The 13,645-nt window shown below is 46.2% G+C and overlaps 1 protein-coding gene across 2 annotated transcripts in view; it reads left to right on the forward strand.

The window, feature by feature from the left end:
• VPS50 (VPS50 subunit of EARP/GARPII complex) overlaps nt 1-11,697 on the forward strand; it is a 59,719-nt gene extending 48,022 nt beyond the window's left edge. For both annotated transcript variants that reach the window (XM_068157021.1, XM_068157022.1), the window contains 5 exons: nt 1,084-1,180; nt 1,324-1,482; nt 2,481-2,602; nt 7,097-7,286; nt 10,496-11,697. In XM_068157021.1, coding sequence (XP_068013122.1) covers nt 1,084-1,180; nt 1,324-1,482; nt 2,481-2,602; nt 7,097-7,286; nt 10,496-10,615 — 688 coding nt within the window. In that variant the 3' untranslated portion in view covers nt 10,616-11,697. The remainder of the gene's footprint in view (nt 1-1,083; nt 1,181-1,323; nt 1,483-2,480; nt 2,603-7,096; nt 7,287-10,495) is intronic.
• The last annotated feature ends 1,948 nt before the right edge of the window (nt 11,698-13,645 follow it).

Genomic DNA, 13,645 nt, shown 5'->3' on the forward strand with positions numbered 1-13,645 from the left:
TTGTTCAGCCTGCAGAAGAGAAGATTCCAGGGAGACCTAATAGCAGTCTGCCAGTACCTGAAAGGGGCTATGAGAAGGCTGCAGAGGGACTGTTTGCAAATGCCTACAGGGACAGGATGAGGGCAATGGTTTGAAACGAGAGCAGAGCAGATTTAGATTGGATGTGAGGAACAAGCTCTGCACCATGAGGGTGCTGGAACACTGCAACAGGTAGGTAGCTGAGGCCCCATCCCTGGAGATATTCAAGGTGAGGCTGGCCAAGGCTCTGAGCAAGCTGCTTTAGTGAAGGATGTCATAGGACTAGGGGGAATGGAATGAAGCTGGAGGTGGGGAGATTCAGGCTGGACGTGAGGAGGAGGTTCTTCACCATGAGAGTGGTGAAGCCCTGGAATGGGTTGTCCAGGGAGGTGGTTGAGGCCCTGTCCCTGGAGGTGTTTAAGACCAGGCCAGATGAGGCTCTGCCCAGCCTGATTTACTGTGGGGTGTCCCTGCCCATGGCAGGGGGGTTGGAACTAGATGATCCTTGTGGTCCCTTCCAACCCTGACTGATACTATGATACTATGTCCCTCCTGTCTGCTGGGGGGTTGGACTAGATGACCTTTGGAGGTCCCTTCCAACCCCCACCATTCTATGATGTCTTTTAAAGACTCACTTCTATATAAGTAATTAGGAATGTTAGTTGGGAATTCTGCCATGGGTCTATTAATATCAATGCTGACTGCCCAGCAGTATGGAAATGAGGGCACACTTCTCCACTGATTTTACTAGCCATGGGCTCAGACTTTTGCAGTGTTTGCTGAGTAAAACAGGAATAGGACTTGTGGATATTCAAGACTCATTGTTGATAATCAAGTTTCTTTATTCAGGCATTTTCTTGTTTGCAGTCATATGTTAAAATTGGCAGAATGCAGACCACTTGTTGATGTTCTGGCACAGAATTGACAGGGTTCTTGGTCCTTCTCAACTGAATTTTTAGGGTTCCATATTGTTATTGCCATATATGTCAACTGTAGAGCAAAAGTTGTTCAGAGACCTGCCAAATGTTGCATTTAGTTCACACTTGGTTTTCTTTGCTTTCAAAGGGTATTTCTGGCTGAGCAGTTTGAGTTCCTTCAGCCTCATCTCGATGCAGTGATGCCAGCTGCAAAGAAGCCTTTTCTTCAGCAGTTCTATTCTCAGGTCAGGATTGATTGCATCATTCCCAGCTGATTTTCAAACAGAAATTTGTACAATATGGTGCCAATACCTGTACAGCACAGTTAGATACTGCTCTTATTAGCCAGACATCTGCTGAACTCAGTTTTATTTCTGTTCTGTTTCAGACAGTGTCCACTGCCAGCGAACTTCGTAAGCCAGTTTATTGGATTGTTGCTGCTAAAGCCATTGACTATGAGCAAATGCTGATGCTCATGGCTAATGTGAAATGGGATGTGAAGGAAATCATGTCACAACACAACATCTATGTAGATGCTCTTTTAAAGGTGAGGGCAGGAAGCCTCTCAACTGGGCATCATCCAGTCTGGCCTTGAACACCTCCAGGTAGTGGACATCCACAGCCATTCTGAAAAACTTATTCCAGAGTCTCAGCACCCTCATACTGAAAAACTTCCTTCTAACATCCAGTCTAAATCTACTCAGCTTAAAACCATTCCTCCTAGTCCTGTTGCTAGACACCTTTGTGAAAAGTTTCTCTACAGCCTTCCTGTGGGCTCCCTTCAGGTATTTTCTGGGAAATGGTGTGCTAGTGTTTATACAAACATTACAAGGCTTATATAAACTTTATACAAGAGCTTGTAGTGGCAGGAAGAGGTTGCCCAGGGAGGTCATGGATGATCCCTCCCTGGCAGTTTTTAAGACCAGGGTGGACAGGACCTTGAGCTACTTGGTCTAGTAGAAGATGTCCCTTCCCATGGCAAGGATCTTGGATGTAGATGATCTTGAAGGTCCCTTCCAACACAAACCATTCTATGGTTAAGTTCTTGTAATATTTGACTAAAGCTGTTGCAGTAGCATGGTCAGAGCAGTGCAGCATCCTGACAAATGCTGAGGTGTTAAAAGGAGCTCTGCCCCAAGTTTTCAATATTCTTGCTGCCAGCAGATTGTTTTCAGTGAGGATTTTTGTCTACGTGCAGGGGGTGAAAGTGACCACAAAAGTTCAATGAATTTCATGTCTAAGCCTTGAATGGTAGCTAAACACCTAGTAAGTAGAGTAAGTAGAGTTAGAGAATGGTTGGACTTGATCATAAAGGTCTTTTCTAACCAAAATGATTCTGTGGTTCTATGCAGGAGGCAGTGAAATGCTTTCTGCTTTACACTTTAAGCTTCTTTCTACAGTCTGTGCCTATTAAGCTTCTCTGCTTGGCTCTTATATTCCACTATTCTCTTTCATGCCCATTTCTAATTTCTTCTTGTTGCCAGAGATGTGTAGGGAAGGATCCCTTTTGTGCAAAGGGAATGATGATCCTTTGTGTTTCCTCAGGAATTTGAAGAATTTAACAGAAGGTTGACCGAGGTGTCCAAGAGGGTCCGCATTCCACTGCCAGTCTCCAACATCCTCTGGGACCACTGCATACGTTTGGCCAACAGAACTCTTGTGGAAGGGTAAGGAGTTCAGGAGAGCTTTGCTTTGATTTTTATGGAGCTGAAAGTTCTAATTTTGTAGTGCACTGGTAGGGCCTCATGTGTTTGGGAGCCTGAAAAATACTAAGACTTACCAAAGATTTATAGATGCACAGAATGGTTTGGATCGGAAGGGAGCTTAAAAATCATCCAGTTCCAACCCCACCTGCCATGGGCAGGGACACCTTCCATTAGACCAGCTTGCTTAAGGCCTTCAACACCTCCAGGGAGGGGGCATCCACAACTTCCCTGGGCAACCAGTTCCAGTGTCTCACCACCCTTACTGTGAAGAATTTCTTCCTAATCTCCAGTCTAAATTTCCCCTCCTCAAGCTTCAGTCCATTCCCTCTCATCCTATCACTACAAGCCCTTGTCAAACATCCATCCCCATCTTTCTTGTAGCCCCCTTCAGGTACTGGAAGGTTGCTCTAAGGTGTCCACAGAGCCTTTTCTCCAGGTTGAACAACACCAGCTCTCTCAGCCTGTCCCCATAAAGGAGGTTCTCCAGGCCTCTGATCTTCTTCATGACCTCCTCTGGAGCTGTTCCAGCAGTTCCATGTCCTTCTTGTGTTGGGGGCACTGGATGCAGTGCTCCAGGTGGGGGTCTCACAAGAACAGTAGTCCTTAGCAGTTGTTTCACAGTCAGGTACAGCATTAAACCTAAAGGGGATGGTCTTGTACCCAAGATACTGCTGAAGAATCACAGAACTGTAGAGGTTAGAAGAAATCTTTGAGATCAAGTCCAGCTGCTGACCTAGAGCTCACAAACCCACCACTGCTGCTAAGCCGCTGCCACCAAACCACACCTCTAAAATGACATTGAGTGTTTTATTGAAGCATTCAAATCAAAGTTGTTCTCTTTCAAAGCACCTTCTGTCTGAAATGGATCATTTCCTGGCAGAGCTGCAGTGTAATTGTCAGCATCTCTGTGGTGATGCCATTTGTCTTTGCCAAGCAGAAAGATGGAGTTGTCAACCCCAGCAGTTCTGTTAGAGGAGCCTGGAGCAGGATTTTTCCCAGCTGCTCAGAAACAGACATTGCTGAGTTGGCTTAGTCAAAAGAGGCTCAAGCACCCGAGTCAGGATCTGCTAAACCTTGCTCATCCCTCACCCTCTCTGTGTCACAGTGCTTTCAGAGGAAGTATTGTAGCCTGAGTGTTGTAGGCTTTTCATCCACTGCATTTCTTCTTCTGTTCTTGTCCCTTTGATACATCTCTTTGGGGTCTCATCACAACTTCTTCTGCATCATGGAATATATGCTGTCTCCCACTCCTTCTGCTTATGTTTCCATATTTATTTCCTGGTTATATTTACTACACACTACCTATTTTACTCCTTCCCATCCCACTCTCCTGCTGTCTGCTCTATTTTAGGACCTCAACAATACCCTTCTTCTTTAAGTGTTAGCTGTCTCTTGAGGATCATCAGCTTCCACTGCTTCCCTCAAGTCCTCATTTTAAAACTCGTGCCCATTTCTTTTTGTGCCATCATAATTTTATCGTCTCCTAAGGGATCAATTTCATCTTTAGAGAGGCTAAAACCAGCCATGATCTCCCTCTGGCTTCCCAGTTCCTTCATGAGACATATGACCTATACATCTGCCTCTTCTTTCTGAAAGTTTATTTTCCCTTTATCATAGCTCAGCTCAAAACAAGTGGAACAAAAGCATTTTTCTTTTCTCCCCCTGTCCCCTTTTCCTTTCAAATGGATAACATTGTCATCCTCCTCTGCCTCAGTCCTTGTGCCTATTCTGGACCTGTTTCCTTTTCCATCTTTGGTGACTTCAGTGTTCATGAACCACTTAACTCCTAGCACTGAAGATCATCATTTATATGCCTTGCTCCATGCTGCAGTTTTGGTTCACACTTGTAACTTACCATGAAACCTTCACCCTTACTTTGACCTAAGCATTTCACTCACTGGTCAGAGTGGACTGGGAATACCTTGCCCTTAAGATGTGTCCTGTGCCCTTTCTTAAGACTGTAAAGAGTGCTCATTATCATCTCCTCCCAAGTGTTTGCCAAGTAATTTCTCATTCTTGCCCAATTCTTTTTTTCCTAGGGATTCCTTTTTCCACTAGGGAAAGGGAAGGAGGTTCCATCTCAACATGAGGAGGAACTTCTTTACTGTGAGGGTGATGGGGCACTGAAGCAGGCTGCCCGGAGAAGTGATGGAGCCTCCTTCTCTGGACACTTTCAAGACCTATCTGGATGTGTTCCTGTGTGACCTGCCCTAGGTGATCCTGCTTTGGCAGGGGGTTTGACTAGATGATCTCTAGAGGTCCCTTCCAACCCCTACCACTCTATGATTCTGTGAAGGTGTTCTGAACAGCTGACTCTGAATCCCTTCATAGCTTCTTTGGTCTCTGAATTTATGAAGGTGTGGAATTAAAAGCCACTAAGGAGGTTTTTCTCCTCCAGTTAGCCAGAAATTGCTCTCATCAGGCTCTTCGTTGAGTGAAGAACCATCTCCAGTGCAGTCATTTGTATCCTTCTTTACATTTTGCCCTAGTTCCATGTTCTTTCCTGTTTCCCATCTGACTTCTTGGAAAGCTTTAGTAGGTCCTATTGAGAATCACCACCCAATCATCTTTAAGGTCCCTTCCAACCCAAATCATTCTATGATTCAACTCAGCTCCAGAGTGCTCGTGCCTTGGGCCCCTCTCTGTGTTATTCCTGCATTCTACATGTCCTTTCTGCACACCACCTGCAAGATGCAGCTTCTTCTTTTCCTGGTACTGATCTTGCTCTGGTACTGATCTTGCTCTGCATCCAGTTTCTAGATGTACACTTCTGCTGCCTGCTTTGCATCAGACCCAAGAATCATAGAATCATTGAATGGTTTGGGTTGGAATGGACCTTCAGTAATCTGGGGCATGTATAATAATTAGGATCAACATCATCATGAGCCAGGGGCAGAGAAGCTTGCTTGAAATTTGGAGCAAGGGAAGAGGGGAAACAGTGGGACAGCATTGTTACTTGTGGCAGCAGCCTGTGGGTGGGCTGAATAAAGTCTATCAAGACACTGTGTCCCAGACCAAAGCTTTTTTATTCCCTGTACACAGCTGCAGTTGGCACTGTGAGGGGCACTGCTGTATCCTTTCCTTTTGATCTTGACAATGCAACATCTTACCCATCTGAAAAACAGCACAGATCATTTTCCTCATTTGTGATCTATCACCCTGCTGCAAGCCTTCCTGGTATTACCCTGCCCTAAGCTCATCCTCTCTCTTTTCTTCTTTGAACTCAAACCTCTCACTAGATTTCTGTCAAACTCCTCTCATTAAAACATTAACCTCTCACAGGGATGAACCAGAGATGCCACCCTTTGTCCTCTGGCTGTTGTGGGTGGTTTAGAACAAACAGCTTTGTGTCTTCCACTGTTGGCTGAGCTCCTGCTGACCATTCCTAAAGCTGCCAGGTTACCTTTCAGACCTCAGTGGTCATCATCACTTGACAAAAGCCACTGTCTAGTGTGCTGGTCAGCACTGACAATTTCCTTTAGCCCACTTCTATTAAGCTATTCAGTGTGTGGTGTTTAGTGGTTTTTGGCAGGGGGCAGTGGGGTTTTAGGTATTACTGGGTAAAAGGAGGTTCTGTGCTGCATCTGGGCAAGAACAGCCCCCAACCTGCACTGATCCATGGGGCTTGTGTGTTGGAGAGCAGCTCCAGGGGAAAGGATCTGGGCATCCTGGTGGATAGGATGATCATGAGCCAGGAATGTGCCCTTGTGGCCAAGAAGGACAATGTCCTCTTGGGGTGCATCGTGAAAGCTGTGGCCAGCAGGTCAAGAAAGTTTCTCCTCCTCCTCTGCTCTGCTCTGGTGAGGGCACATGTGGAGTATTGTGTCCAGTTCTGGGCTGTGCAGTTCAAGAAGGACAGGAGATGGTACAGCAAAGGGCTACAAAGATGCTGAGGGAACTGGAACATCTCATATGAGCAAAGCCTGAGAGAATTGTGGGCTTTTTAGCTTGGAGAAGACTGAGGGGAGATTCCAGCAATGCTGATCAATACCTAAAGTGTGGGTGTCAGGAGGATGGGACCAGGCTTTGCTCAGTGACAGGACAAGAGGTAATAGGCAGAAACTTAAACATAAGAAGTTCCATCTGAGGATTAGGAGGAGTTTCAGAGCACTGGAACAGGCTGCCCAGAGAGGTGGTGGAGTCTCCATCTCTGGAGACATTCAAAACCCATCTGGACATGTTCCTGTGTGACTTTCTCTAGGTGACCTAGCGTTGGCAGGGGGGTTGGACTTGATGATCTCCAGGCATCCCTTCCAACCCCTACCATTCTCTGCTTCTGTTCTGTAAGTGGGGCTAAAACTCATTATGCTAATGCAAATAAAACTCTACATCTGATACCCTAAAACCATCATCCCATTCCTCCTTAAGGTGTGAAGGACTGAAGTTAAACAACTGTGAGCAGATGAATTTTTATTCCCTTCTCATTTTTCCTTTCCACTCTGTTTCCCTTTGCAGTTATGCCAATGTGAAAAAGTGCAGCAATGAAGGACGTGCTTTGATGCAGCTGGACTTCCAACAATTCCTGATGAAACTGGAGAAGTTAACAGACATCAGGCCAATTCCAGATAAGGAATTTGTGGAGACCTACATTAAAGCTTACTACCTGACAGAGAATGACATGGAGCGCTGGATCAAAGAGCACAGGGTAAGAGTCCTAAACCATGTCCCAAAGCACCATGTCTGCACATCTCTTAAACACCTCCAGGGATGGTCATGTAACCTCCTTCCCTGCACAGCCCCTGCCAGACTTTGAGAACTCTTTCAGTGAAGAAAATGTTCCTAATGTCCAACATAGAATCACAGAACTGTTTTGGTTGGAAAGACCTATAGGATCAGAGTTCAACCATCAACCCAACACCACCATGGCTGCTAAACCATGTGCCCAAGTGCCATGGCCACACGTTTCTTGAACATCTCCAGGGATGGTGACTCCACCACCTCCTCAGACAGCCTGTTCCAATGCTTGACAACTCTTGCAGCAAAGAAATTTTTCTTGTCTCCAACCTAAACCTCCCCTGGCAGAATTTCAAGCTTCTGCCTCTTACTCTATCACCAGATACTAGGGAGAAGAGACCAACCCCCATCTCACTGCAACCTTTACTATAACATAGTTTCATAGTTTTTCATAGTTTCATTCAGGGTTGGAAGGGACCACAAGGATCATCTAGTTCCAACCCCCCTGCCATGGGCAGGGACACCCCACACTAGATCAGGCTGGCCAGAGCCTCATCCAGCCTGCTCTTAAACACCCCCAGGGACGGGGCCTCAACCACCTCCTTGGACAACGCATTCCAGGGTTTCACCACTCTCATGGTGAAGAACCTCCTCCTCACATCCAGCCTGAATCTCCCCACCTCCAGCTTCATTCCATTCCCCCTAGTCCTATCACTACCTGATATCCTGAGAAGTCCTTCCCCTGCCTTCCTGTAGGCCCCCTTCAGATACTGGAAGGCGACAATTAGGTCACCTCGGAGCCTTCTCTTCTCCAGACTGTACAGCCCCAACTCCTTCAGTCTGCCCTCACAGGAGAGGTGCTCCAGCCCCCCGATCATCCTCGTGGCCCTTCTCTGGACACGTTCCAGCACCTCCACATCCCTCTTGTAATAGGGGCTCCAGAACTGGACACAGTACTCCAGGTGGGGTCTCACCAGGGCTGAGTAGAGGGGGAGGATCACCTCCCTCGACCTGCTAGCCACACTTCTCCTGATGCAGCCCAGGATCTGATTGGCTTTGTGGGCTGCAAGTGCACACTGAGAGCTCATGTTGAGCTTTTTGTCCACCAGCACCCCCAAGTCTCTCTCTTCAGGGCTACTTTCCAGCCAGTCACTGCCCAGCCTGTATTTGTGCCCAGGGTTGCCTCGACCCAGATGCAGGACCCTGCACTTGCTCTTATTGAACTTCATGAGGTTGGCCTGTGCCCACCTCTCCAGCCTGTCAAGGTCCCTCTGGATGGCCTCCCTTCCCTCCAGCGTGTCTGCTGCACCACACAGCTTGGTGTCATCAGCAAACTTGCTGAGGGTGCACTCAATGCCACTGTCCATGTCCCCCACAAAGATGTTGAATAAGACAGGTCCCAGGACTGATCCCTGAGGGACTCCACTTGTCACTGGCCTCCACTGGGACATGGAGCCATTGACAGCCACTCTTTGGGTGCGGCCATCAAGCCAGTTCCTTATCCATCTAGTGGTCCACCCATCAAACCCATGTGTCACCAGTTTGGAGACCAGGATGTGGTGCGGGACAGTGTCGAAGGCTTTGCTCAGGTCCAGGTAAACGACATCAGTTGCTCGCCCCTCATCTATTAATTTTGTCACCTGCTCATAGAAGGCCACCAGGTTGGTCAGGCAGGATTTGCCCTTGGCAAAGCCATGCTGACTGTTCCCAATCACCTCTTCACTATTCTTCTGAGCGAGTAGTGACTCCAGGAGGATCTGCTCCATGATCTTTCCAGGCACAGAGGTGAGACTGACTGGCCTGTAGTTCCCTGGTTCCTCCTTCTTGCCCTTTTTGAAGATGGGGGCAATGTCTCCCCTTTTCCAGTCTGTGGGGACTTCACCAGACTGCCAGGACTTTTGAAATATAATAGAGAGGGGTTTAGCAACCTCATCTGCCAGTTCTCTCAGTACCCGTGGGTGTATCCCGTCGGGTCCCATGGACTTGAACACTTTAAGGTTCTTCAGATGATCACGAACCTGATCTGCACTTAGAATGGGCAGTTCTTCCTCCCCGTCCCTGGCTTTGACTTCCATAACATCAGGAGTGTGGCTAGAGGCCCTTGCAGTGAAGACTGAGGTAAAGAAGTTATTAAGTACCTCAGCCTTTTCCTCATCACATGTGACCATGTCACCAGTTTCCTTTCTGAGGGGGCCCACACCTTCCCTAGTCTTCTTCTTCCCATTAATATACTTCTTCCCATTAATATACATCAAGAAGTACAATTTGAAATCACACCATGAAGTTTTACTGTGTCTTTAGGAGTAGCTTAAGCTAAGTTTTAAGGCTACATGGATAAGAGCCATTACTTTTTTTCCCCCCTTCATTTAGTGGTAGTGAATCAGGATCAGCCTTGGCCTCCAGCAGAAGTCTTCATTTGTGTTTGACTGTGCCTTTAGGAGTAGCTTAAGCTGAGTTTTAAGGCTGCAAGCTAAGGTTTAAGGCTACATGGATAAGAGCCATTACTTTTTTCCCCCTTCATTTAGTAGTAGTGAATCAGGATCAGCCTTGTCCTCCAGCAGAAGTCTTCATTTGTGTTTGACTGGTGCTAGGTCTAAAGGTAGTACTGGCAAATGTGGTGTTTTGACAGGTGTTAAGAATTCTCATGGTAGTTCTTGCCATTTTCTCCTCCTTTGTCGTATTTTATCTCCCCTAGAGCCCATGTATTCAGCTGCCTTAGTTTGGAGACCCTGTATTCAGAAGCATCTAGTAGCTTATTGGGAATGAGAAGTCAAACTAGAAGAGCTCATCATCATCTGAGATAGCATTTAGGAAAAGGCTGTGTTAACAGCTTATCCTATTTGCATTTGTATTTCCCATCACATCTCCCCAGGAATGGAAAATGCATTAAAAGTTTATTTATATTCCCAGAATTACTTTCTATCAACTCAGTCCAACACTCCTAAAGTCACAAACATTTTCCATTTGGATCTGCCATGTAGCAAAACATACTTTTGTCCTCTGCCTCAATTATGGAAACTCTCCAGACCTGACTTCACTACCACTTTAAATCTCCCTTGGTATGCTGACTGCTTCTGTCAGTTGAAAAGTCCCCAGTGTGGACTTTGCCTGGGCTGAATCATTTTCTCTCTTTGCTTGCTGTTTTGTTCTACCATAACGTGATCTGCTTTCATTTGTCAGGAATATTCCACTAAGCAGCTGACCAACCTGGTGAATGTTTGTCTGGGCTCCCACATCAACAAAAAGTCAAGACAGAAGCTGCTGGCTGCTATTGATGACATAGACAGACCTAAAAGATAACTGGGGACAGCTGCTTTCCTTGTGACTTGTACCTTCTTCTGTTGCTCTGAAGCATGTAGATGGATCTCTCATGGACTAATGACAATACTCTCTTCGAAAAAATTGTGCATGACCTCTCTTAGCAGTATTGGAGACACTCTGAAACGGTGTAATGTTCTAAAACATGGGCAAAATGTTCTAAAACATGGGCATAATGTTCTAAAATGTGGACAAAGTGTTCTAAAATGTGGGCATAATATTCATCAATATGGGCAAAATGTTCATCAGTATGGGCATAATATTCTAAAACATGGGGAAAATGGTTCTCTATGGGCATGATGTTCTAAAATATAGGCACAATGATCTAAAATATGGGCATCATGTTCTATAATAGGGGCAAAACGTTCTAAAACGTGGGTGAAATGTTCTGTGTGGGCATCATGCTCTAAAATGTGGGATGAAACAGGTAAAATGTTCTGCCATATGGGCGTGGTGTTCTAAAAGATGGGCCTAATGTTCATAAACATGGGCAGAATATTCTGAAGTATGGGTAGAATGTTCTGGATGGGCATCATGTTCTAAAACATGGGCAAAATGTTCCTTATGGGCATCATGTTCTGCCACGTGGTCATGATCTTCTAAACCATGGCTTCTCTCATTCTTGTCCGTTGTGTTTCTCCTTCCCTTTCCCCCTGGCCCTCAGCAGAGGGATGCTCCGTGTGGGGGTGGTGAGCTGTATATTTTGCAAAGCTGTATCCTGTAAGTAAAATCCAAAGCAGAGGGAAACACATTGGCTCAATATATAGGTGATGCTCTTTTTTTTAAACAAGAGGGCTACTTGATTTCTTGCCTCCTTGCTTCCACCCTCGGAAATTGTGCTTTATGAGGGACCAGTGTGAGCCAGAAGTCAATGTCCAGTCTTTGATCGGTGTCTGCTTTGCATGTGGTTTAAGAGTGCAGACCAACTCATCTGAAAGCCTCCCATCTTCATCTGTATTTAAAAATGTCTATTTCAGAGTTAATTCAGTCATATCAAAACTGATCAACTTCAGCTGAATAGAAGGTAATAAATACTGTACACTAATGTAGTTTCTTGGTGAGACTTTATTTTACTCATTCACCAATGCAAAAAATGTCATTAACAAGAGAAATTAGTCCTGGTCCTTTAGCTTTGGTTCCTCTGCCAAGTCTTCCCTCTCCTCAAGCAGTAATGCCAGGGAACAGGAATAATGGGGTTTAGGCTGAAGTTTTGAACTGATACTAAGATGTTTTTACTATTTCCTCCTCTGCTGTAGACACCCTGAATCACACAGAATCACAGGATGTTAGGGGTTGGAAGGGAATTCCAAAGATCATCCAGTCCAACCTCCCTACCAGAGCAGGATCACCTGGAGAAGTTCACACAGGAAGGCATCCAGGCAGGTTTTGAATGTCTCCAGAGAAGGAGACTCCACAACCTCTCAGGGCATCCTGCTCCAGGGCTCTGGCACCCGCACAGTGAAAAAGTTTTCCCCTCTGTTCCCATGGCACCTCCTCTGCTCCAGCTTGCACCCATTGTCCTTTCTCCTATCACTGGACATCCCTGAGCAGAGCCTGGCTTCGTCCTCCCAGCACATCTTTATCAACATGAATGAGGGCACCCCTCAGGCTCCTCTGTTCCAAGCTAAAGAGCCCCAGCTCCCTCAGCCTGTCTTCACAGGGAGATGTTCCACTGCCTTCAGCATCTTTGTGGCTCTGCACTGGACTCTCTCAAGCAGTCCATTGATGTCCTTCTTGAACTGAAGGGCCCAGAACTGGACACGATATTCCAAATGTGGCCTCACCAAGTCAGGGTAAAGGGGAGGAGAACCTCTCTGACCTACTAACCACAGTCCTTCTAATACACCCCAGGATGCCCTTGGCCTACTTGGCCACAAGGGCACATTGCTGGCTCATGGTCACTCTTGTCTACATCAGGACAACCTATACTGGCCCACGGAATGTACCTGAGCATGGAATGATGCTGAACAAAGCTTAATTGCTTGCCTGCCTGTTTGTCCTAGAAGTGGGTTTGTCAGAGCATCTCTGACTCCCTTGAAGTGTCCAGGCTTCCTTTGGTTTTCAGTATGGAATGGTTTTGAGTTTAATTTGAGTTTTTATTCCATCAGACACTTTAGGTCACGCTCTCTGAGCTTTTGGAAGGAAACATGTAAGCACTGAGGTGAAATAATGGGGAAAATCATAGAATCATAGCATGCTTTGGGTTGGAGGGGACCTTCCTGTAGGGAAAAACATCTCTGTAGGGATTTTCCTGTGCTTTATTCCCCAGCTATAGAAGAGGTGATGTTATCTATCATGGTTTAGAAAGTGAGATATGCTTTATTAGGAGACAGACTTCTGAAGAGCCACAAGCTGTAAGGAGGCAAGACACTCGCAGATGAGAGCTCAACTCTATGATGATGTTCAACATGATTTCTAAGTAAAGGGAAAAGTGTTTTGGGGACCTAATCAAGGCATTTTTCACTCAGGGTTCAAGCCTTTATCTAATTATACATCATGGACTTTGTGATCTCAAAAGTCTCTTCCAACCTTGGCAGTTCAGTGGTCAGAGGGCTTCATTGCATCAGTTCCTCATCCTATTCACATGTACCTGGAGCCTGTATTTTCCTCTCTAGACATCCAGAAATCCTGGGTTCACACAGGCACCTGGTCCAGAGCAGGCTGACATGGTGAAAGCCTGCCTAGAGGAGTCCATGGCAGCACTGCTGGCAAAGCTGTTGTGAGAGGTGACAAGGCTGCCACAAAGGCATCAGGCTCTACATGGGACATCTCAGGCCAGTTGTAGATGATCTGCTGGCTTTCTGAACCAAATGTTTGCTCTCCTGCTAGCAGAATATCTTACCCCTGGGAAGAAAACACAGGAAACTCCAGGGACCACATGGACTTTATTGTCCTTGAAGGCTAAGTTGTTTTTCTTAAGGCACTGAGGTATGATCCAAGTGCCAGAATCAAGACAGGAAGGAGCTAGACCAGGAGAGGCAAGAAGGGGAGAGACAAACCCTACAATCTTGT

Source organism: Melanerpes formicivorus, unplaced genomic scaffold (assembly GCF_026170545.1).
Source record: "Melanerpes formicivorus ecotype bairdi unplaced genomic scaffold, bMelFor1.0.p_v2 SCAF_35, whole genome shotgun sequence".
NCBI lineage: Eukaryota > Metazoa > Chordata > Aves > Piciformes > Picidae > Melanerpes > Melanerpes formicivorus.